This window comes from Carica papaya, chromosome 1, assembly GCF_054855325.1.
Source record: "Carica papaya isolate Zhongbai chromosome 1, ASM5485532v1, whole genome shotgun sequence".
Taxonomy (NCBI): Eukaryota; Viridiplantae; Streptophyta; class Magnoliopsida; order Brassicales; family Caricaceae; genus Carica; species Carica papaya.
The window spans coordinates 3,001,970-3,026,980 of NC_142309.1; the positions used below are offsets into that span (position 1 = coordinate 3,001,970).

General features: G+C 35.2%; 1 protein-coding gene and 1 long non-coding RNA gene across 6 annotated transcripts; one reads left to right on the forward strand and one right to left on the reverse strand.

Annotated features, from left to right (window-relative positions):
• Window positions 1–639: 639 nt before the first annotated feature.
• LOC110809008 (uncharacterized) lies at window positions 640–22,005 on the forward strand. The gene is made up of 3 exons (XR_015817315.1): window positions 640–841; window positions 20,968–21,037; window positions 21,700–22,005. It is a non-coding gene; the product is annotated as an uncharacterized LOC110809008 (long non-coding RNA).
• LOC110810204 (A-kinase anchor-like protein) lies at window positions 1,723–19,405 on the reverse strand. 5 transcript variants are annotated; one of them, XM_088214239.1, is made up of 18 exons: window positions 19,222–19,405; window positions 15,630–17,819; window positions 14,969–15,344; window positions 14,628–14,758; window positions 14,363–14,542; window positions 12,916–14,256; window positions 12,116–12,476; window positions 11,800–11,987; window positions 11,280–11,693; window positions 11,032–11,190; window positions 10,732–10,893; window positions 10,544–10,645; window positions 8,809–9,564; window positions 8,612–8,731; window positions 3,336–8,516; window positions 3,125–3,208; window positions 2,805–3,020; window positions 1,723–2,458 (listed from the first exon to the last, which is right to left on the reverse strand). In XM_088214239.1, the coding sequence occupies exons 1-18, from the start codon at window positions 19,261–19,263 to the stop codon at window positions 1,997–1,999; spliced, it is 12,465 nt and encodes a 4,154-aa protein (XP_088070365.1). In that variant the 5' UTR covers window positions 19,264–19,405; the 3' UTR covers window positions 1,723–1,996. The 5 variants fall into 5 exon arrangements, with proteins under 5 accessions (XP_088070365.1, XP_088070376.1, XP_088070345.1 ...); XM_088214250.1 differs by having other exon boundaries at window positions 2,805–3,023; window positions 14,969–15,332; window positions 19,222–19,404; XM_088214219.1 differs by having other exon boundaries at window positions 2,805–3,023; window positions 14,628–14,755; window positions 19,222–19,404.
• Window positions 22,006–25,011: the final 3,006 nt, after the last annotated feature.

Consider the following 25,011-nt stretch of genomic DNA (forward strand, 5'->3'; position numbering starts at 1 on the left):
ATTTATTTTAATTTATTTATAAATGTAATTTATGTTTTTGTGTAAATGAGCTTATAAAAATATTAAGAAATAAATCCTAGGTAGTTGTAGAAGTATTTTGGAAGATTATTATCATGAAATAGATGAGTTTAATAAATAAGTTTTCCATAATTTCAGTATACTGATAGTTGAGTTTAATTTGACATGATGGTAATAATGAAAATTTTAACATTATGAGTATCTCTATGTCATATAGTTTTTATTTAGTGGTTATAAATAAACAGTTATTATATATATTTAACTTATAATTTATAAATAGTAGTAATGGATTAATATGGTTCTTAAATAAAACAAAATAAAGTCCTTTCATTAAATTGTACTTAAAACTATATAATGAATTTTTTTTAATTAGTTAAAAGTAAAATTTTATTTTATCATATATATAATTATATTAATTTTATCATAAACGATATTTAAAAAAAATTTAAAAATGATTATTATATATCTAAATTATTATACATTAGTGGAAATAATTAATTAATGTTATTTTAAAATAATATAAAATAAAATTGTTTGACAGATTTTTTTTATTTGATATTTTATTTTAAAATAAATACATTATTATATTAATTTTGTCCCGCTTCCCGAGTCGGCCTCGCGCGCGGGCGCCTAATCACAGAAGTGTATAAGTCAGCCTTCAAACCTTTCAAATCAAAATTTCTCCTCAAAAATTAAAATTCCAGAATCAGCATTCTCTGCAGCAGTAAGAGGATTTTATACTCACGCTTGCTACGTTCTTTCTCCTCTCAACCTTTTTCTCGTCCAGACTCTTTGGTTGCTCATTGCTTTTAATTCAACAAAGGTATGCGCGTTACGTAATGTTTTCTTCTTCTCCATAAAATGTCCAGTTTCTGCTTTTTGTTTGTTTACTTTTCGCATTTGATATTTACTACTTGGAATCTTGGCTGGCTTATAGTTTCCGCATCATCTGTTTTTTGCTTCCTCGAGAATTTCTTGCTTATTCGTGTTGGAATTTGATTTGTGGACATTGATGGTTACAGTTGTGTGTAACTAGTTATTCAGAACGTCTCCTAACAATAGATATTAACTAGTGGGAATACTAGCTGGTTTATAGTTTTCGCATCATCTGCAAATGAGATTTGTTGAGTGTTCCTTAGTATGCCAGATTTTATCGCTTCTTCGTGTTCGGATGTGGCTTTTTGGACCTTGACAGTGAGACTTGTCTGTAATTGGTTACTGAAGGTGTCTGCTAACAATAATTTTCATCCTTAAAACAAGAGACGTACGTATTAACGAGAGTGATATATTAATTACACACTACTCAAACACATTAATTATTACTAGAAAATTAGTAATAAGGCTAATTAATTCAGTATTAGCTCAATGTATGAAGTCTACACTTCTAAATGCATTATATATTATCAGCTAGAACATCAACAATGAAGTCAATTATATTACTGTTAGCTAGATATACTAAGTATGCGGAGTCAATTTTCAGTGTATTTTACTAAAAAGTGACAGCTAGGTCCTAAAATTGCAACATTTAGAAATAGGTTCTAAAGTGATGCAACTGGCAATGTATTCTTAGTTTGAAATACTGAGGAAAGTACATTTGTTTTACTTGATTTCCTTAATTTGTATTTATAATTTTGGCTTTGTAAGTTCTGGGTATGTGTTTCAAATATTTCAGTAGACATGTATTTGTTTGGAGTTAAGACAAAATTTTCAGGTAGCCAAAAGGTGGTGCCTCTGATAAATTCACTTGTTTATGTGTGTTTGCAGAATGTATTCTGCATACTTAACTTCTTAATATTTTGTACAATCACGGAATTAAAATTCCATCATATACATAAAAACTGAGATTATTCAAACTGCACAAAATCAAATGCGCCACCCACTTAAAATACATGCCACCCTGCAAGCCATTTTTACAACACATGAAGAAATCAAACTGTTACACAAAAATTTTAACATTCAAATTAGCTGTCTACTGTACCTAGCTACTGGGTGAAATGTCTTCTTTTCCTTCATTTCGCTGATGCTTGGGGTGAGAAGACTTGCCAGTAATGGCTTTCTTCACCTTTGAAATAGAATGCTTGACCTTTGACCCAACACCTGAAAGTATACCATGCGATTTCTTATGTACAACCTTATTCTCCATGTCTCTTGAAATTTCTACAATTACAGGACCATCAGAGCCAGAATCTGCCTTTTTGGACTCATCTCCTTCTTCTTCTTCATCTGTTTTTGCTTCTCCAACCTCGGTGGTTTCTGATTCTTTAGTTTGTGTTTCTTCTTCCCTGGATATTGGTTCTTCCTGTTCACTCTCGTGTTTAGCTTCTTCTGATGTTTCTTTTATGGACTTCTGAAGAAGGTCAGATAGGGAAGTCATAGTTTCTGTTGAATCTTCCAGTCTTTCCACTTCACTTTCAGCTTTGTTTGGTTTGGTTTCAGCTTTCTGTAAGATGCCCACCAGTAAAAACTTGTAAATATTATTTGATGCATGGTTTATTTCAATATTATGTTGATGTTCATAACTACAACATGATTTTTTCTGAGGGTAGGAATCTAATTTTAGCTTCTTAAAATTTAAATTGAACTCCTACCTCTATGGAATTCAAGGAGGAGTAGGTGGTAACTCAAAACACAAAAAGTTTTGGACTGATGCATGTTGAACTACTATGAATAAAAGTAGGAATTGGATGCTAAACGAACCAAACTGGGCATGACCTAACTTTTCTTCTTCTCCTTAATAAAATGTTGTATTTTAGTGAAAAGTTGAGGACATTTATGTATAATCTTACCTCTTCTCCTGCACTTGTGTCCTTTGTCATTGCATTTTCAAAGTTTGTTTCATCTTTGTGATCTTCATGGTCAGTCCTGTTTGCTGCATCCTTTGTTACATCTGGAAATTTTTCTTCAGTTGAAACTTCCTCTACATTTCTGATAACTGTATCTCCTGGAAGAATTAGTTTTTCCAGTTCCTTGCTTGCACTGATCTCTTTAGCTTCCACAGATAGCTTCTTTACAGATAAAAACTTCATTTTAGATACATAAATGGGAAAAAAAATCATAGAAGTGTAATTCATCCTTCTTTACTCTGGTTTTTAGCTGTGCTATTTACCTTCTCTCTTAGGTATTCTTCGGTGCTCAGTTCTTCATGGCAGCTCTCTTTCTTTGTTTCTTCAACTTCCGATTTTTCCATGATCTGCTATGTTTTAACAATTAATTCCAAGTTTTCAACTGTGTAAATAATTGCATTGAAAACAAGAAAAAGAAGTAGCGAGAAAAAAATATCATGTGAAATTATACGAGGATTTCTTATTCTCTCCTACCTTTTCACTTGAAAGTTCTTTCTGTATGGATTCATTTGCTTCAGTTGTCATCTCACTCTTATTTGCTTTAGGCTTCAAATCAGTTGTTGGTGCCCCATTTTGGTTTTCCTCGATTTCAGCATTTTCTGATGACTCAAACTCAACAACCTTTTTGCTTGGTTCAACTTCGAGATGGGAAGGTTTCTCAAGTTCTCTTGGTAGTTCCCTTGTCTTGTCACTTTCTAATGGAGAAGCAAAATAGTTTGTTTCTTTTTCACTCTCCTCAACCTGTAATTTTGAATCACCATCTTGGGTCCTTTCTTTTTCCTCGTGTACTTCAGATGGACTCTCATGTATGTCTTTGCTGACTTCAATGCTTGAGATGGAGATATTAAGCTCTCTGGACTCTTCTGTAGCAACTTCAAGCTCTGTGGGCTCTTCCTCGTGCCCACATATCTTTTCTGTTGTGCTTGCAGCAAAAGGATCTTCTTGAGGTTCATTTCTTACCATTTCTTCTTTCATTGGTATAGTTTCTTCTATATTCTTGGTTGTACTTAAAAGTCCTTGTTGCTGTTCCCCAGAAGGCAATGCAGATGCTGGAGTCTGAACCTGCTTTTCTGATTGCCCTGCTATGACAGCCTGACTAGCATAGCTTTTGATTTCCTCAACAGGTCCGGGATATGTTTGCTGTTCCTTTTGCAGATAAAGCTCTTCTCTTGTCTCCACGGCAATAGAAAGTTCACGACTCTCACCTCCCAGTATTTCTTCTTCTTTTCCTTTGTCTTTTTCTATCCTCTCAACTTCAGTAATGGTTTCCTTCTCCTGGTCCTTTGGAGGCAATACTGAGGCCAGAATTTCAAGTTGTATGTCTAGCATTTCTTCTGGGAGAGCCTGTTTTTTGATACTTTCATCTATTTTATCAGTACCAAGATCCATGGCTTCTTCCTTTTGCAAGATTATCTTCTCCGTTGCATTTGTGATGAAAGAATCTTCTGAACTTCCATTTTTTAACCTATTTGCTTCCTTAGATTTTTCTTCTTTTAGGACCTTATCAGCAACTCCAAGATCTGTGGCCTCTGCTTTTGGCAGAGAGGTACCTTCTGTTGTCTTCACAGCAGCTTGATCACTCTTATTTTCTATAATTCCTTCTTCCTTCTTCCCCTCTTCTTTTATCTTCTCTACTTCTGGTTTAGTTTTCTGCTCCTGTCCTTCCAGAGTTATTGTAGAGGGTGGAGTCTGAAGTTGCATGTCTGATGGTTCTTCTGTGAGAGTTTGTTCTGCTGCACATTTCCTGGCTAATGTTTTGCTTTCATCTTCTTTAGCAGATTCAAGATCTGTGAGATCTTCCTTTTGGAAGAGTATCTCTTCTGTTTCCTTTGTGATAAAAGAATTTAGTAGAACCCCTATCTCTGGCTTGTTTGCAATATCAGATTTCTCTGTTTGAGAAGCATCATCAGCTGCACCCTCGATTTCACCAGCAGCTCCTAAATCCGTGACCTCTTTTTGCAGGAAGAACTCTGTTATTGTCTTTGCACTCACTGGAACTTGATGACTCTCAGTCTCTAGCATATCTTCTGACTTTCTTTCCTCTCCTTCTCTTTGCTTAACTACAGTTGTAGTTTTCTGCTCCTGTTCCATGGAAGCTGATGAAGAAGATGGGGTCTGAAGTTGCAGCTCTGATGCTTCCTCTAGGATAACCTGTTTGACTGTACTTTCATCTTCTCTAGCGGATTCGGGGTGCTTGAGCTCTTCTCGTTCCAAAAGTTTCTTCTCTGTTTCCTTTGCTACAAAAGAATCTAGTAGATCTTTATTCTCTGGTATATTTGCTTCCTTTGTTTCTGCCTGGAGAGCATCATCGGTTACTTCGAGGTCTGTGGTCTCTTCTTTTTGCTGGGAGAACACTTTTCTTGTCTCCACAGTCACAAGATCTTGATGACTCTTATTTTCTAGCTTTTCTTCTTCATTCTTTTCCTCCAGTAGTTTCTCAATTTTGATTGTTTCTTGCTCTTTCTCCTTTTGAGGTGATGTGGAGGATGGAGCTTGAAGTTGCAGGTCTGATGTTTCCTCTGGGGGAGCCTGTTCTGTTCTTTCATCTTCTTTAGCAGCTTCAAGATCCTCAAGTTCTTCTTTTTGCAAGAGTATCTCTTCCGTTCCCTGTGCAATGGAAGAATCTACTACTAACTCTTTTTCGGTCATATTTTGTTCATCCAATTTCTCTGTTTGGAGAGCCTTATCAGCAGCAATTTCATTTTCATTAGGAGTTCCAAGAACTTCAGCTTCTATTTTCTTTTTCCCTAATGTGGAGGATAAAATCCGAAGTTGCATTTTCGGTGTTTCATCTGGGCGAGTTTGTTCTGCTGTATTTTCATCTTCTTTAACAACTTCAAGATCCTTGAGCTCTTCCTTTTGCAAGATTGCTTCTTCTCTTGCCTTTGCAATGGAAGAATCTACTAGACCCTCTTTTTTTGGCTTATTTGCTTCCTCAGATTTCTCTAACTGGTGAGCCTCATCAGCAGCTCGGAGATTTTTTGCCTCTTCTTTTTGCAAGGAAAACTCTTCTGTTGTCTTTGGAGCCACAGGAACTTGTTGGCTCTCGTTTTCCAGTATTTCTTCTTCTATTTTCTCGGTCTTGGTCATTTCCTGCTCCTGTTCCTTCTTTGACAATGTGGATGATGGAGTTTGAAGTTGCACGTCTGGTGCTTCCTCTGGGAGAGACTGTTCAGGCTTCGCTGCACTTTCATCGTCTTTAACAGCTTCAAGATCCTTGAGCTCTTTCATTTGCAAGAGTGTTTCATTTGTTGTGTTTGAAACAAAAGAATCTATTAGACCTTCATTTGTTGGCATATGTGCTTCAGCAGATGTCTCTTCTAGGAGAGTGTTCTCAGCAGCACATTCATTTTCTTTAGCAGCTCCAAGATCTGCGACCTCTTCTTTTTTCACAGAGAACTCAAGAACTTGATGGCTCTTATTTTCTACCATTCTTTGTTCTTTACTTTCACCACTTCCTGTCCTCTCAATTTCGCTTTCCCCTTCCTTAGTAGGTGATGGTGAGGGTGCATTCTGAAGTTTCATATCTGATGTTTCTTCTTGGAGAGCCTCTTTGTCTGTGCTTTCATCTTCTTTAACAGTTTGAAGATCCTTGAGCTCCTCCTTTTGCAAGAAGATCTCTTCTGCCACCTTTGCAACAAAAGAATCATTTAGACTGACATTTTCTGGCATATTTGATTCCTCTGATTTCTCTGCTTGGAGATACTTATCACCAGCAATTTCATTTTTATTAGCACCTTCAAGATCTCTGGCTTCTTCTTGCAGAGAAAACTCTTCTGTTGTCTTCAAACTGACAATAGCTTGATGGTTTTCATTGCCTTCGCTCTTTTCCTCTTCTTCTATCTTCTCAACTTTGGTTGTAGGTTTCTGTCCTTGTTCCACAGGAGGCAATGTGGAGGATGGAGTTTGAAGTTGCACTTCTAATTTTTTCTCTGGAGGAGCCTTTCCATCTGTACTTTCATCTTCTTTGTCAGCTTCAAGGAATTTAACCTCGACATTTTGCAAGAGTATCTCTTTTGTCGACTCTGCCTTGTAAGAATTATCTTGAGTCTCATTTTCTGGCAAATTTACTTCTTCTATTTTCTCCGTTTCTATTTCATTAGGTATAGTTCTAGTTTTCAGCTGTTGTTCATCGGAAGGTGATGCAGAAGATGGAGTCTGAAGTTGATGCTCTAGTGTCCCTGCTGGGAGAGTCTGATCAGCAGTATTTATGTCTGTTTTAGAAACTTCAATTTCTTTCTGCTCTCCCTCTTGCAGGTGTATGTCTGGTATTGTCTTTGAAGTGCCAAAACCTTCTGCATGTTCATCCTCTGCCATCTCTACTTCCTTTGCTTTCTTATCTTCTATGTTCTCTACTTCAGTTGCTGTTCTCTGCTCCTGTTTCTCAGAAGGTAATGCAGAGTATGGTCTCTCAACTTGCTTATCTGGTATTTCTACAGAGAGCATCTGACTGGAAGGACTTTCTTCATTAACTTCAGTAAGCTTTTTGGCCTGTTCCTTTGGCAAGCGTACCTCTTCTGTCTGTTCCTCTTGCGAGCATATCTCTTCTGATGGCTCTGCTGCAAGATTCTGATTGGCAGCACTTTTTTCTTCATCAACTGTTCCTAGCTCTCTTGTTTGTTCCTTTTCTAAACATATCTTTTCACTTGTCTTTTCATCTGAAGGAGCTGCTTGACCTACATTTTCTGGAATTTCCACTTCCATTGGTTTCTCTTCTTCCTTTTTGGAAACTATAGTTATAGTTCTCTCCAATTCCTCATCCTCTAAAGGCAGTTTAGAGGACGGATTTTCAATACACTCTGCTGATTTTTCCGTTGAAAGAGCGTGGGCATCAGTTTCACCACCTTCATGTTCATGGTGAAATACTGTTTTGGAATCTTCCACTTCTATATCATCATCAACGTCCAGCTTTTGTACCACTGAGCTTTCCCCAATGACCTGATCCTTGAACTCATTCACTGTATCAGCAACTAACTTGGTTCTCACGAGCTCATCTACATCTGGATTTTCCAGGCTAGTAGTTGCTTCCTTCACATATTCATCATAATTGGTTGGTAATTGGTCTGGCCTGATCACTGTTGGGCTTGTCTGTGTTCCATCAGTTTCTCCAGTGTTCAGTTCTTTGGAGGGGTAAACCACTTCAGCAGCAATTTTGGTTTCCTCAGCTTCATGGGCATTTTGATTGTAAATAGTCACCATCTCTGTCTCCACAGTCTCAGGATCATCAGTTGGTGATTCAGATGCTAACTTGTAGAGGGGTTTTTCAATTTCGACTTCCTTACTCAGTTCGGTCAGTTCACTTGTCTCAGTATTTGTTGTTTCTGGATTAGTCTCATCTGAGCAAATATTTAATCCATCCAGAACCTTGATACCTATCAGAGCTTCCTCTGGACTTGTCTCTGCTGTTGCTGTTTCCACAGTTGCAGCATCACTTCTATTGTAAAAATCTTGTGTTTCCTGTTTATTTTCAACCTTTTCTTCTGATTTCTCTTCTGGTTTGGTCTCAGGACCTTTGTCCTGTACTTCATTTTTTGACTCCTTTGTAATGGATGTTTCTCTGTCCTTGGTTGGATCTTCTTCAACCTCTGCGACTTTGGTTTCTTGTTCATTGGATTCTGCCGCTTCAACACTGTACTCAGGGCATTGTTCTTTCACCTGTTTGATGAATAGTTTAATAAATAAATGACTCATGATAAGTAATTCTTTTCAGGAAATAAATTATAGTATTTCTGCCCGCTTGTTAAGCAAACCTCATCATTTGTTTCATCTCTAGTTGAGGCTGTATGAAGTTCATCCGTGTGACTTTTGTTCTCCACCACTTGTTCTTTGATATTTTCATCTTCATCTGCTGTAGGAACTCCTTCGCCTACCTGTTTAACCAGGATGATGTCAATATAACACAAAAAAATAAAAATAAATGAGGAAATATGATACACTAATTGTCAACCTCTTCAGGTAAGATGATTCCCTCCACTTCCGGATCTTTTTCCTCTTGTGTCTCCTTTTTACCTTCTTTATCCCGAGTACTATAGCCTGATTCCCCAATTTCACCTATCTCTGATTCAGACTGCAGGGGCTCCTGTTCCTCTGATCGTACTATAGAGTATTCTTTCAAGGGGTTCTCACTGGTTATCACCTCTTTTTGACTTTCTGTTCCTGAATTAGGAATTTCTAATTGCAATTCACACTCTGTACTCTCTCGAGCATCATCTACAACGGGTGGAATCTCTATCTTTTGTTTCTCATCTAAATTACCAGTGTCATCTCTCAAGTTGATATTACTGAATATGGACCTTTTGGTTCCCACTATTGCTTGACACTTCTCTTCAACAGGCTGACCACTACTTTCCACCTGCTTTTTGAATTCTGTTTCAGTATCTTTTGAGTCTTTTTCTTCTGTTACCATTGCAACAACTGCAGACTCAAAATTGGTAGTGGTAGTAGCGACTGCAGACTGAAAATAGGTTGTGGTAGTGTCTTCTTGTACTGAAGTTTCTGCTATAGTGTCCCTTTGAGAAAGCTCTGGCACGAAGGAGTTGTTTTTGATATTGTCTCCATTAAGTTCTTCTGTTGTTTCTTCTGGTGCATTTGCAATATCTGGAAGATAGGGGTCATCACTGGGCTGTTGCCTGCTCTTTAAGGTCTCCTCTATAAGACCTGTTTCCTCAGTCTTGTCCAGTAACTCTAAGTCTGGGCTACTGACCTGTTAGAGAGATGTTATAAGTTATCAACTAACAAGTTTTGCATTTCAGTTTATTTAAGTCCAATTCAGGTTTATTTGTTACGTGACCTCTTCATCTAACTTTGTCCTGTAACTTTCTCTGAAGAATGGTTGAATAGACCATTAGTTACATTCATTAAATAAGGTGTATTTTACCATAATGCCCTTCAACCTAATTACATACTCTTTTTAACACTTTATTCTTCTGTTGAGCTTTCGATCATGGTTTTTTCTCCTCCAGCTGCTGAGGGAGAGAGGTCTAGTACAGTATGTTCTTCTATTTTGTGGCTTTGGTGCTCATACTTGAAGCCATGGTCTCAAATGCCTTCAAGCACATGTGACAAGAAACTTGACTCAGTAATAGATGAAGCAACAAACAGAATGAAAATTTCAAACAGGCAGCAGTCATTGGTAGTGTTAAACTTCCATCAGTTTGTCAGACCACCGGCTCATGAGTGGGCCTGACTGGCCTGGTGACAATCATGTAAAGAGGAAGAGCGGAAGGCCTGGAGAAGAAGGAAGAGAAGAAGGGATAGAGAAGAAGAGGGTGATGAAGGAGAAGAAAAGAGAACGAAGGAGATTATAGGAATAGGAAATGATTCTAGATATTTCTTATTAGGTTTTCCTGGTACACGGTATGGGAATATATAGGCACTGGCGCTAGCTGGCGTCATACAATTCTTCTGTATGCCTGCAGGTCGGACATAATGGCTTCTGCCGCATAAACAACAAGACAAAAAGAAAAATGCAAAGCAGTTCAAATGACGCTAACTTAACTAACAGACTTGTTTTATTCTTCCTGCTAATTCATGACACAGTCAAAACGAGAACCTACCTTTGTTACAAATTTAGCTAACATTTCCTTAGTGATGTCTAGAGTTCTATGGTACCAATCCCTATTTTATTGCTTGCATGAGCTTAATACCAATTGTCAAAGCTATAATATTCATGTCTAGCTGACCTGTTTGTTGAGTTCTGTTTCGTCAGTTTCCATTTTCAAGAAGTCCTCTTGGTCTGTTTCTCTCACAGATACCTCAAAGTTGTCCATACCCTCATCCATTTTCTGTATAAAGAGATTGTTCAAAATTAAATTAAAGAATAATTGAAGAGTTTTGGAGATGATTAGATGCATCTTAAAATCCAGCTTACCTCTTGTTTGGGTGGCTTCGCGGCAGTTGTTTCATATTCAGTGTTCTGTTCTACTTTCTTGACTTCTTTGAGCACTGTGGATTCATCCTTTCTTATGCTTTCCTCTGACATTTGTTCTTCTGCATCCTTATCTATACCAGTCCCTTCATGTTCTTCATGTGGCTGTATAAGCAGTCAAGGTTCTATTTAACTTGAATGGAAATGATACTAAGAGACAGAAATGGAAATGATACTAAGAGACAGCTTAAACTGAAAGAAACTTGATATTATTTTTTTAGAGCCAGAAACATTTATGCTAACCTCTTTTCCAGACATCTCTTCTTCCTTTTTATAGTCTTCCGAGCTCTCAGTTGTTTCATTTTCAGTAGATTTAGATGAGGTGTCTGTGTTACTGTGTTCCTTCATTAATGGTTTTCCTGTGTCTTCCTCTTTGCCAATTACCTTACAACCTTCATACACCTGCATGAAAATTGACGGAGTATATACTAAGAAGATAAATCATCTACCGAATATTGAAATTCAATTATTCTTGTGGACAAGAAGCAGACCTCTTCTAGTTCTTCATTTTTTGTATTCTCTTCTCTGTTTCCCTGTTCCTTTAGGCTGGGAATTTGCTCGACATTTGTCTGAATCGCTACAACCATCACATCTGGTGATTGTTGTCCTCCTTCACTTCCAAAGTGAATCTGCTTTGAATCTTCTTCATGTCTTGATGTCTTAATTTTGTTATCTTCTTTGGGCTCAACCAGTCCAATCAAGGTGCTTTCTTCTTCAGCCAGTATGGTAGAAGAGCTCTTGTTTTTCTCCATTTGAAAACCCTCTTTTTGGTTCTCAGATTGAGTTTGTAAACTTTCCTCCTCCTTTCCAACAGATGTACAAAGTGTTTCTTCAAGGCTTTCAACAGTTTGATTTATCTCGTGTGCCGTGCTCTTACTTGTTTCACTTATTTCCACTGTCTCAGTCTTTTAAATAAATGCAAACATGTTAATTTTGCAGTCAAGAAGTAGGATCACGAACAAAATTTTGATAAAAAAGAAAAAACAGCCCTTAGTCTGTTGTCAAGCTAACCTCGATTTTCAACTTCTCTATTTCCTTTTCATCTTCTCGATTCTCCTTTATTAGATCTTTTGGTGTTTCTTCGTTGTTTTCAATTTTTTCATATATCTTATCTACTTCTGCCTTGATTGATTCATGTGATTTCTCCATTTTGACTTGCAGATTGCCAGTGCTCTTGTTTTCATCTTGCGCCTGCGTTTCTATTATAAAGAAGTCTTTACAGTTACTGAATTTCGATTCACATATTTGCATTTGTTAAATGTTGAATTTATTTCCTACTATCTTGTATAACAACTAGAAGAAATTTGGCTAGTCTGAAACTACTTACTCTCTGTTGGGATTATCTGAGTCTCTGCATCACAAGCTTCTTCCTCCTTCTGTGTCACTTCTATGTTCACCTCAGCTTCCTTGTTCTCTGATTTTTCTTCTGAGTTCCATTTACTAGTCTCTTGGGGTTTTTCTATTTCCATTGCAATTGTTTCTGAGTCTACTTCACTTTCTGTTAGTGTCTTCTCTGACATTCTCCTATCTTTGATCTGACATTCATCAGATGTGTCATCTATGTGCTTTCCATATTCCTGGGAGACTACATTTGCTTCCTGAACTTCTGGTTGAGAATAAGTGACTTCATCTGGTTTTTCTCCTTTTGTTAGCACTCTTGTTTCATTCTTCTCAGTCAGTGGGGAGTTCTGCACAAAGGATAGCACAATTTGAAAATTTTTCACAACTAGACATTGTAACAGACTTATGTCATGTAAAGTCAAATTGAAAGGAAAAAGAAAGAAAGAACACAAAAATGTGGAAGTGGAAGGTCCTGTTTTATTGTAGAAAATAACTCTGAGCTTTTATTTTCTAAATATATATGTTTGTTCACAAAAAATTTGCATCTTTGTTGAAAATAAAAAGAAATCTTCAGAAAATGATAATGAAAGTATAGCATGGATTTGAAAATAACACTTTGTTCTTTTCAAATGCACGACATATTTTCTCCATCATTTTCCAATATCTTGTTTTGATTTTCAACAACGATAAATGTTTTTGAGCATAATATATATAAGTTTAAAAATAAAAGTTCAAAAGTTATACTAAACAAGGCCGAAATATTTGGCAATATTTTCATGTCAGAACCTTCTCATCCAGAAGTTTATGTTCATCAACTGCATCTGGGAAGGCGGAAATAGCTTTCTTCTCTTTCCCTTCAATGCTTTCTTCATGAATTTCAGTTATTGTCTCCTCTATGATGCATGTACCCTTTTTGACATCTTCACTTGAAGCAGCCACGTCAGGAGTTTCCTCAGAAATCGTACTCGAAGATATTTCAAGCTTCTCATTTTCAGGAAATTTGTTGTGGCTTTCAGTATCTATATCTCTATGTTCTACAACATCAGTAATCTGTTCGCTGTAAATGTTTTCTTCAACCATTACGGCAGTGGATCTTCCATCATACTTTTTCTCCTCTGATGCCTCTGTTATAGGGAGTTCATTGCCTACTGTCTGCATGCTGATCTGCTTCTCAAATGAGTCTTTAATGTTTTGTTCGGTACCTTCTTTGTTTCTCTCTTTTCCACTTGAAGTGAAATTGGTTTGGTCAATTCCCTTAAGAATTTGTTCAACTTCTTTACTATCTTGATCAACTACTGAGATTTCAGGTATAGAACGGACGATGTCAAGCATCTTCTCTTCTTGCAGGCATATCTCCTCTGTATCTTTGACAACAGAAACATCTAAATTGTTCATCTCTTCCTTCCCAGCTTCAACTTGAGACAGAGATATTGTTGCTACACTTGATTCCATTTCATATTGTTCCTTCTCGCTATTTGCAGTACAAGAGACCTCTATGAACTTCTCACCTTCTTCAGGTCCAGTTTCATGTGTACTTGACACAGCTACTGCCTGTCTGACAGATAGCTCATCTAGCTCTACCTTATTACTGATTTCTAACTTTGCTTTTTCACCATTGTGAGTGTCTGGAGTTTCTGATGATGTTGAGGTCAAGCCATCTCCAGTGCTATCATTAATGGTTTTCTTTTCGTTATCTTCTTCATCTCCCATCTTTTCACTATGTTTTATGGCTTCAGGACCACTTTCTTCGCCTGCCAAAATTGAAGAATCTGATTCTTTCTCTTCAACTTCTTTAAAAGGTATTTTACCAGCTTCATCTCCTGTTGGTTTGGCATTGACAATATTTTCATTTTTATCAGGGTCCTCTGTTACTGCTCCATCATCTTCCTTCAAGCTGTCTACATCAAGATCATGTGTATGAGTTGAAGGCTCTTCGGTGCCTGAGAAAGCTTCAGAAATACTGAGATCTTGTTTGTTGAGTGCAGTATCTGTATTTTCCTTGATCGCTTCCTCTTCTTTCTCATTCTTTTGCAAGTCACTTGCTTCTAGGTCAGTACTCTTTGAGCTTTCAACAGTTTGATTAGTCTCATTTGAAATGCTCTCACTTGTTTCCCCTGTCTCAATCTTCTAAATAAATGCAGAAATTTTGTTAGAAGAAGCTAACCAAAAGGACCATGAAAAAAACTCCCAATTAAAAAAAAACAAGAGGCCTCAAGTCTTTGGTCAAGCTAACCTCTATTTTGGACTTCTCTGTTTCTCTTTCATCTTCTTCATTTTCCTTGATTACACCTTCTGGTGTTTCTGTATCGTTTTCTTTGTTTTTGGGTGTCTCATCTTTTTCTTCTTGGATAAGTTCATGTGATGGCTCCATTGTGATCTCCAGATTGCCAACACTCTTGTTTCCATCTTGCCCCTGTATTAACAGATGAGCCTTTACCACTATGAAAAAGAAAACTAAACTTTCAACAATAAAGTTTATATACGAAAGTGTACAAAACCTCCTTTTCTTCACTGTTAGTCTCATCAATATCATCAGCTTTGTAACTCGTTTCTTTGCTGCTCACTACTGGCATTTCCTCTAGATGACTGTTGACCTGAAAGTTCTCTTCACATCTTTCGGTGTTTTCTGCTGCACCAGAAGTTTAAGAGCTATTAGTTTCACTTAAATTGACAAATACATACATTACATATTTGCTTGAATTATTGGCTACTTATATATATCCTACTGACAGCAAGTTTTTACATTTCTTGAATTTAAGTTTATTTTGCGGTTATTAAATGTGTTTATTTCCTGCTAGCTTGTGTAACAACTGCAATAGATTTGTCAAGTTTCACTTACTTCCTTTTGTGATTGAATCGATCTCTGTATTACAAGCTTCTTCCTTCTGTGTCTCTTCTATGCTCTCCTCAGCTTCCTTGCTCCCTGATTTTTCTTTCGAGTTCAATCCGTAAGTCTCTTGGGGTTTTTCCATTTCAATTGCAATTTTTTCGAAGTTTAATCCCTTTGCTACTTCACTTTCTGTATATGTCTGCTCTGAGATTCCGCTAATTTCTCTGTGGCATTCTTCAGACATATCTCTTACGTGCTTTTCCTCTATTTGGGAGACTTCATTTGCATCATGAACTTCTCCTGGTTCAGAGTTAGCAACTTCATCTGGTTCTTCTCCTTTTTGCACCACTTCTATTATTTCAGTCTTCTCAATCTGTGGGAAGTTCTACAAGAAATGTTGAGCAATTTCAGAACTTGGCAACTATAGGAATACCTACCAACTTTTTTTTAATCTTAATTCAAATTAAGAAAGAACAAAAGAGCACAAAAATGCTGAAATGGAAATATCTAGGCCATATTTAGCTGTAGAAAACTGTTGTAGGTTCTTATTTTCTGAATTCATATATTTTTTATACTAAAAAAATATGTAAGTGTAAAAAATGGAAACTTGAATGGAACATAACAGTAAAACAATGATATAAGTTTAAAAATGAACTTTTAATTTTAGAACCTCATCTTCCAGAGTTGTATGTCCATCAACTGCATCTATGAAGGCTGAAGCATCTTCCTTCCCTTTCCCTTCGATGCTTTCTTCGTGGATTTTTGTTGGTGTGTCCTCTATGATGCATGTAATCTTTTTGGCATCTTCGTCTGACGCAGCTGCATCAGCAATTTCCTCAGAAACCATACTTGAATTTTTAAGCTTCTCATTTCCAGGGATGTTCTCTTTTTCAGTATGTCTTTGGCTGTGTTCTACATTATCAAAAATCTGTGTACTATTGATGTTTTCTTTATCCATTACAAAAGCAGATCTCTTGTCATCCTTTTTCTCCTGTGAGGGCTCTGTCGCAGGAAGCTCGTTGCTTGCCGTCTGGACATTATCCTGGTTCTCTAATGAGTGTTTGATTTTTTGCTCAGTATCTTCATCTTCTCTATCTTTCCTGCTTGAAGTGGAATTTGCTTGGTCAATTTCCTTAAGAACTTCCCTTTGATCTTCAGGTTCTTCTTTGGTCTCCTGATAAATTGTCGAGATTTCAGGTATAGAGTGGATGATGTCAAGACTCTTTTCTCCTTGCAAGCATATCTCCTCTGTTTCTTTGACAGCAGAAGCATCTAAGTCTTTCATATCTTGTTTCTTGTCTTCAACTTGAGACATGGACCTTGTTGGTATATTTGATTCAACTTCGTATTTTTCTTTCTCATTGCTTGTTATACTAGAGACCTCTTTGAGCTTCTCACTTTCTTCAGTTCCTGTTTCATGTGTACTTGATGCAACTGCTGGCTGTTTGATAGGTAGCTCATCTGTCTCTACCTTTTCATTTTCACTGATTTCTAACTTTGCTTCTTCATCATTCTGAGTGTAAGGATTTTCTGATGCTGTTAATGTCAGCCCATCTATGGTGCTATCATAAAGGGCTTTCTCTTTGTTACCATCTTCATGTCCAACTCTGTCACTTTGTTTGATGGCTTCAGGACACTTCTCTTCACCTGCCAAAGTCTCATCTTCCTTCAAGTTATCTACTGCAGGATCAATCATATCAATTGAAGCCAATTCCTTTTTGCCTGAGGTAGCTTCAATGTTGTTGGGGTCTACATCAGTGTTTTCATCCATCACTTTTTCTTTCCCGTTTTTCTGCAAGTCACTCGCTTCTTGGCCAGTACTCTTTGATCTTTCCTCAACTGAAGCTTCTTCTATAGTTGGCTCAACTTGCTGGTCAGGTATTCTTTGTGTCTCTAAGTTCTTATCTTGGATATCATTTTCTACCTGAGACAAAGATCTCATAATCAAACTTGATTCTACTGTACCTTGACCTTTTTCATCAACTGCAGTAGTAGAGTCCTTTTTGAGCTTCTCTTCTTTTCCAGGTTCAGTTTCATGTATACTTGATATGTCTGTTGCTGGTAAGACAGATATCTCCTTCATATCGAGATTTACACTTTTTCCGATCTTTAACTCATCATTCTGTATTGATGGACTTTCTGACTCTGGTAATGTAAAGCCATCTCCTGTGCTGTCTGTCGCACCAGCAGCGGATGACCGATCTGCATCAGGACCCTTTTCTTGACTGGCTGGATTAGAGGGCTGATCTGATTCTTTTTTCCCTTCGTTAAAGGCCATTTCTCTGATTTCCTCTTCAATGGGTTTGAAACTGGTTATGCTTTCTTTTTCATTGAAAGCCTCTGTTACCGTCTCCAAGTCCCTTGCTTCTTTTTCTGTACTCTCCGGGTTTGGTTCGACTGAAACATGTTGCTCTATAATTTCTTCAACTTGCTGAAAGTTGATCTTTTTCAAATTTGAACTGTCATCATCTTCAATATTTTCATGTTTCTCGTTGTTTGTCAACTGTAAACTGGATCCTGTAAAATTTACATTCACACGGTCCACATTTCTCTTCTCTGCTGCTGCTTTTGTTTCTTCCACTAATTCGTTTTCTTCTTTTCCAGTTTCCTCTACATACTCAAGCTTTGCTTTGTCCTGTGTATTCTCTTCTTCCTTTGTTGTTGTCTTCACTACTTGACATGGAATATCTTCAGCCCGACACTGTACTGATAATCTACAGGTTTCTTCACTGGCAACCTTGGCAACCTCAGGTGATTTCAAAAAACTTTCATCTTCTGAGGTTGCAACATTGCTTTGAAGGACGGTTTTCATGGTTTCAACTTCATCAACAACTTCTGCTTGCATGTTTAGTGTCTGGGCCTATAGGAATCAACATTCACTGTCAGAAGAAATCACATAGGAAAACATATGTGTCCACCGAGTTCTGAGAAATTTAATGGAATTAATTTCCTATCTTGAACTTCAACATTCTAACGTTAATCTACCATCTTGATCATTTTCCAATTATGTTGGAGCAACCGCAGCCATTCTTCTAAATGTAGATTACAGGTGATTCATCTAGCACAAATTATAAGGTCAAAGTTGACTTTTTAGTTGAACAGTTAGCTTGCAGTGGCTACTGGAGAATCCATCTATAAACTTCGATGTTTGGAATATATTACATATCGTCTTGAGGGATATTATACTTACTCTACCTTCGTACCGAACATTTCATATCTCATCCATAAAAAAAGAAAATTTGAACTAAACTTGATGTATCTTGACATAACTCATGTTCTTGCAGCTGTGATGGGGTTCAGCTACGTCCTACTGATTTTTTTCTTTTTTGATATTATTAAAACTCAACAAACTAGGCCTTCTCTAGACCCAAAAGATCTTTGTTTTCTGGTATTTAGAAAGCTGTAGCTGACCAGTGGTAAATATAGGAACATAAGGGTATTTTCGGAAAATGAGCTATTTTGTTGAATTCATGGAATTTATTTATTTAACTATATCATGAAAACATGAAAATTCGATGCCAAATAAATTCCAAGTAAAATTGAAGTAATATATTTCAAATTTCATTAAATTTGATACAATTTGGAAATAAATTATAATGATTTCAAACAGAAGTTAAATAGTCGTTCGTTTCTATTTTGGAGAACCATTAGGATCTATGTTGAACAAAAGTAATTTTACAAATTTTCAAGTTTTAAATGACTTTTCTCCAACGTATACCGTAGAAGTTAAAGAAGAGAAACTTGTTAAGTGTTAAATTCTTGGTTGCAGGAGCCAACCTCGATCAAAGAAGTCAAAACTGAAAGTGAAAAGAAAAAAGGAGGGTATTAACTAGCATCGCTGGGAAATAAATCTGAAAACTACCTGAACCTGAGAAAAATTTTCTTTTTTATTTTTATTTTTCACATCGATAAAAAAGATTCACACTTTGAGCTTAAAGAAGAGATAAAAGAGACTTTTATACACTTCTCTAGTTTATATATATATATATGTATATAGGTAAAGACTGAATACGATCTGTTGATTCTGAGTTCTCGCACCTTTTATTTTCAGGGGAAGAATATGTATTTTTCTTCTCGACTCGCACATGATCTTGGGAACCTTTTAAACTATTCCAGAACATACTATTTGCTGCTATTGTCTTAGAACTTTATGGATGCAGAATCCAGAGTTAATCTAGATCTAAAACAAATTAGAAACAGTATGGTAGCAGTTCTAGTTACAAAATATCACAGTACAGCTAGATGGAAGAATTGATTCATACCGTTGTTGAAACTGATTCTTGAGTATCTGCTCCAGTTGCCATTTTTCATTAAAAACAGTAGTTGAAAGAAAAATGGAAGTGCATGAAAGAACTTGCTCTCGATCCAAACTCTACGAGCAGCTGGCTTGATGTCTTAGTCACTGAAAAATTTCTTGTTAATGAGTCTATAGGTTTGTTAGCTGTTAGTCATTTGATAGTTATATTGCTAAAGCAGGCTAGTAGAGACAAATGCAACTTGTTAAGTGCTAATACATTGCTGAGTTGGCCAGGCATGCAGAGTGGTCCTACTGGTTGACCCACCACATGCCCCTGGCCCACAGCAGTCTAATGCAACTTTGTTAAAATTGCAAATATTGTTAGATCGGATTTTTTCTTACACCAGGGAATTGAGATGTTTCCACTTACAGAAAGGTGTCAAATCTTTTTAGCAGTTCTCTTTTTGTCAGAATGTGCTGTATATATTGTCTAGTGGGGCTCCAACTCCTTTTGTGAAATAGAATTCTTGGAATTCTAATCTGAAACAGAGCTTAAACAGTTCGACTAAAGACTTGCTTGTGATCATGGCAGACGTCAGTAGTACCCCTATAAGTTAATATTTTTCTTACTCTTTCTTTCATCATAATTATGGTTATTAGTAAAAATAATAGATTAAATTCTTTCTTCTTGGTTTTAAACTTTTCAGACAAGTCAGAGTCAATTTTTTTATGCTGTGTCAGAGTTGGAAGTAAAATCTGAATATTGACTGTTGCTCCGTGTGCATCTGAGGGGTGTATTAGTCTGTACCATTCTATAAATAATATAAAAAGTTATTTTTTATTAGCTTAAATTTTTAGAATAATTGGTTGATCACAATCTATTATTTTCTAGTGACAAGTAAATAGGTTATAAGCAAAGACGTTGATCTACTAACTAGCTTTATGTTCAGACTGTTGTAAAATATGCAGAACTTCTGTATTTAATTTTGTAAAACTTAGAGATTATTTTCCTGATTAGAGGTTAAGAACTTGCAGATTTGCTTTGAACTCGTGAAATATTGGAAGACTTTATTTCCAGCAGCACTGGAATGTGCTTGTAGAGAGTTATAGGGCTATACTGCTGGATTTGCAAGCCACTTTCGGAGATTTCTTGATTTCAAACTATTGTTTTAACCGCTGGATGTCTGCCATTATTTTGAACTTCCTATATTGTCTTTTTGTGAGTATTGCTGTAATGATAATCAACAATTTGAATTGATGGAAATATATCAAATCAAGGTTAGCTTTTATTGTCCGAAAGCAATGAATTCTTAGGACAAAAATTGAAAACCCAGGTAGTTGTAATTGGTCGGTGTTATGGTGGATGGTAATATATGTGTACGGATATATATATATATATATATGTTTATCAAAAATATATTATATACTCTCGCATGATAATAATTATGATCATTGTCTATTAAGATTATGAAAATTAAATATTTTTTTTTAAAAAATAAAACTTAAATATTCTTTTAATTGCAGCATGGTAGAAGATTCTGCATATTAAAGGTAGCATATTATAGTCAGAGTTGGCCACCAGATGGCCCTACCATTAGGTACCCCCAGTAACCACGAATTAAAATTTACCTTATATTCTTAGCGAAGAACAGATGTTTCTAATTTTAAATTCTGCTATTTAGGCTATTTTTGGAATAAATTTAATATTTTTAGTTTATTTACGAATCTTCGCTGAGTGTTTTTTTTCTTTTTTGGGCCTGTGGAGTTGCAGGTCTCTGAGTCGACGAGCTGCATGTCCCTCTTTTACCGGGGAGGCCATCACAAGTAGCTGATGTACAATGGTAAAAGCTAAATCGGTTCAAATGATAAGTTCTTTTGGGGATTTATAGGTTGGCGTTTATGTTGAACCCAATAATTAATTCAAACTGCAGTGTTTTATACTTCTTGTTCTTGTTGCGTGTTATTAAAGAGATATTTTGAAATCCATTTTAAGGAATACAAAAATAAAACTAATATGAAAATTTACTCTTACTACAATTTAAATAATGTAATTTTTTGGGATAATTATATGCTAAAGTTTTATGTACTCCAAAAAGTTTAACAGTTTTATGTAATATATGAACTTTGTAACAAAATAAACCAGGAAAACCACATTTTTTTTATGTGATAAGGGTGGGTAAATCACAGAGAATATATTGTACTTTATTTGGTTATTGAGCTTTAGTCCTTTGTTTCTTCAGTTTTGTACCCGAAACAAAGACAATACTTTGCCTCGTAAATTAAAAATTTTTTGAATCGCATCAATTTTTTTTTTTAATTTAAATGCTACCTAACCATAACCAGAAGAAAGAGTATATGACTGCCTGGTTCATGCGTGCCCTTAAATAGCTTTTTGTTCTTAATTTCCCATAAATTATATTGCTAGTTGCTGTTATTATTTTAACTTGTGTCTTTGTGTGACGCAAAGCTGCCGGTCTTAAATTCTATGATCAAATTTTCACAGGTATTGTTGATGTGAAGGTGGACCCTGGTAAGCAATAACATCCCAATGAAAATACCAACTTCTGTGACGGAAATAACCCGTAAGTATGAATTTCTTATTGCTTTGTTATATCAATTATATATGCTTATGTGTAAAGCATCCTGGCATGACACTCAATCAAACCGACCAAACAAAATATTTTTGTCCTTGTTGGCCGCCCATACGTGGATAACCAGGTGGAATTTGAATTTTGCTCCTTTTCTATTTAGAAAACCCATTGACGATTATGAGTTTAAAAAATTTGCTAGAAAAATGTTGCAACTGTGATTAGTCTGTCTCTTCATAAGATTGAATTGTCAAAGTACATGCATCCGCTATCTTATTTCAGTTTTAGAATTTAGATGTTTTTTGAGAACTTCAGTTGTCGTTTCATTGTATATGGGTTCTATCTATACATGTAGACATAAAAAATTTATAATAGTGAGAAAAATTAGACCCTTTTCTCTTTCGTCCGGGAAGTAAATATGTTATAGAATTTGACTTGAGAAGAAGCTTGGGATTATTGCAATATGAAATCCTCAAGTAACACTCAGAAATTACTTAGAAGTTTAGAATAGTTCTATTTCATTAGCTTTTAGAATTTCCCTAGTTTAATTTATTAGAATTTTTACAATAAAATATAATATATTAATTAAAAATAAATATATTATTATTAATAATATAATAAGAGTACGTCTTCTAAATAACATATTAGCAAAATTAGAAATACGTTTCTTAGATAAATAATGTATATATGATAATTCTTTTATATATTTATTTGTTCTTAGATAAGTTAATATCTAATACTATAAAAAGAATTTTTTTGAGAATCCAAATCAATTAATTGAGAAATGTAATTTCTACTAAATTAACAAATGCATTTTCATCATACATATTTTTGTTATACACTCTAAACAATACGTTTCCCTTTAGATTATGTTTTGAATAAAATATAAGTTTTATGAATTTCATGTTGAAATTCCACACTTCACAGGGAGGGAGGAACTTTTCTTGAAACATTCAAGTAAAAAGTGAACAAAATACTGTAAATGCTAACAATGACAAGAGAATTTGAAATACATTCTTCTAACTATATTTAAAATTTATGAGCTAAATTTTCATTTTTTTTTTTAATAAAATTTTCATTTCTCTATGTTCAATTAGGTGTAATTACTTATTTCAAACACAATCTTATTTTTTTTCCAAAAGAAAAATTGTCACTTCAACTCTAGTGTTTAATCTAATATCAGAACCAAGGCCTTGGTCCTCTTGGTTCAAGTTTCCCTTTTTGCTGCATATTTCTCTTGTATGTCTATATTTATATTATGTTCGTATCTAATAATGTTAATGGTACAATATAAATAGTAAGTTGAACTTTTTCCTACTATTAGGTCGAGGAATACCTGGCTGCTAAGTAGGTTGTATCTTTACAAATACAAAGTTGACTATTTGCTTCAGCAGTACTCGTTCTGGTGAATAGAATTTTTAATTTCTTGGATCTTACTAGTAGATAGCTAACCTAGAATGCTTCCAGGGCAGAACAAAGAAAGAATCATTGATATTCATGAACATGGTCGCCATGTCACTTTCTTAATTCAATAAGAGCATAACCTAGTGTCTGGCTTTGAGTCATAGCCCCTATTCTCAGAAGAGAAACTGGATAATTGAAGGCTGTTGTGGGGTGGGTCCTGCTTGATGTGAACTGCACTTATTTCTTACTTCTGATCATATCTTAGTTATCTACCCACCATGAATATGGATTTATGATGTCATAAATCCATATGTGAGCCTAAATTCCCTGTTTAGCAATTTGCTGCAGACACTACTTAAATGGTTGATTGGTGAAGAAATTAAATGTGATTGGATAGAAAATTATTATTATATCTAATACCATTAAATTTCTCAGAGTATATCTAAATGCTTTAATTAATTTCATAAATCGACAATTGAAATTTAAAATGACGATTAGTTCATTTAATATTAAAATCTTGCCTGGCTGAATATTATTAGTGGGGGTGAACAAAATTCTAAAATTTTGATTTGAAGTTTTATTTTTTTTCATTCATTCACCCTTGAAAAAATGACTCTTCGTACATTTTAATATAAAATATTAATCAATTAAATAATAGATAAGAAAAGAATCAATTTAAAGATAAGTACTTCTGGTAGAATATTATTTTGTTGGTTTCCTCCCAAAAAAAAAAAAAAACTTTGTTGGACTAAAATAACTTTAACAAAAAATAAGAAGAAAATTTGTTTGTCCAACTTTGCTCCTTTTTTCGGTGCAAGGGGTTTGATCTGATTTTTTCTCTCATTCGAGTAAGTAGAGAGATTTAAATCACTCGTTTGTTCTTTTTAGTATTTTCTATATAAAAGAAATTAGGAACAGAGAATTTCCTGTTCTTATTTTCAAATTGGTTTTAATGTACACCAGTACTGAATTTTTTTGGGTTGTACACATTTTTCCATTAAAATTCTTAGATTGTTTAGAGGATATAATGTTACAGAGATAAGGTATAGAGATTTATAATAATTATTACAATTACAATGCTTAGTCATGACTAACTATAATTAATTTTTTTGTTTATGTTTTTATTTTCATTTAAAATATAAGAATTTATTGTAGTTTGTATATACATGTTGGATAACTCTCTTTAAATAGTTTGAGTTAATAATTCAACATGCTGTTAAAGTCAATTTTACTCTATCCTTTCGTTTTGTCATTTATTCTATTAATTTGTTAACAAGTACTGTCCGTGGGAAGAAGTGTATTAAGGAATATAATTTTATATTGAATAAACATGAGGATCCGAAAAAAGTTTATGTATTTGTTGTGAAATTTTTTGGTATTATATAATTTTTGGGTTAAAATTAAATAGAAACAATATAATTTAAATGCCATATTATAAATATTACAATCATGTATTAACATAAAAATAAAAATAATTCAGACTTAAAAGACAAACCGATATGATATATTTTCTCTATAAATAAATCTAGGTTTGGTGATTATGCAAAACTTGATCTCTATAAACATTAGATTGATCCTGTGGATACTTCCCCACAAAGGACATATAATGGCCAATGAAGAATCATGGTCAGGCTCGTCGTCTCTGCCTTTTTCGTGGGTCCACGGTCTTGGTCGGTCCATTTTCATGTGACCCCACCACATCGTATGTAAAAGTAAAGGCTAATATATGTCTTGGTGGTGCTAATTTGTTGGTTTAACCGTCCATTGAACCCCACCATTGGGTTCTAATGGACCAGGCTGTATTTGATGGTTGTTGTCATCCC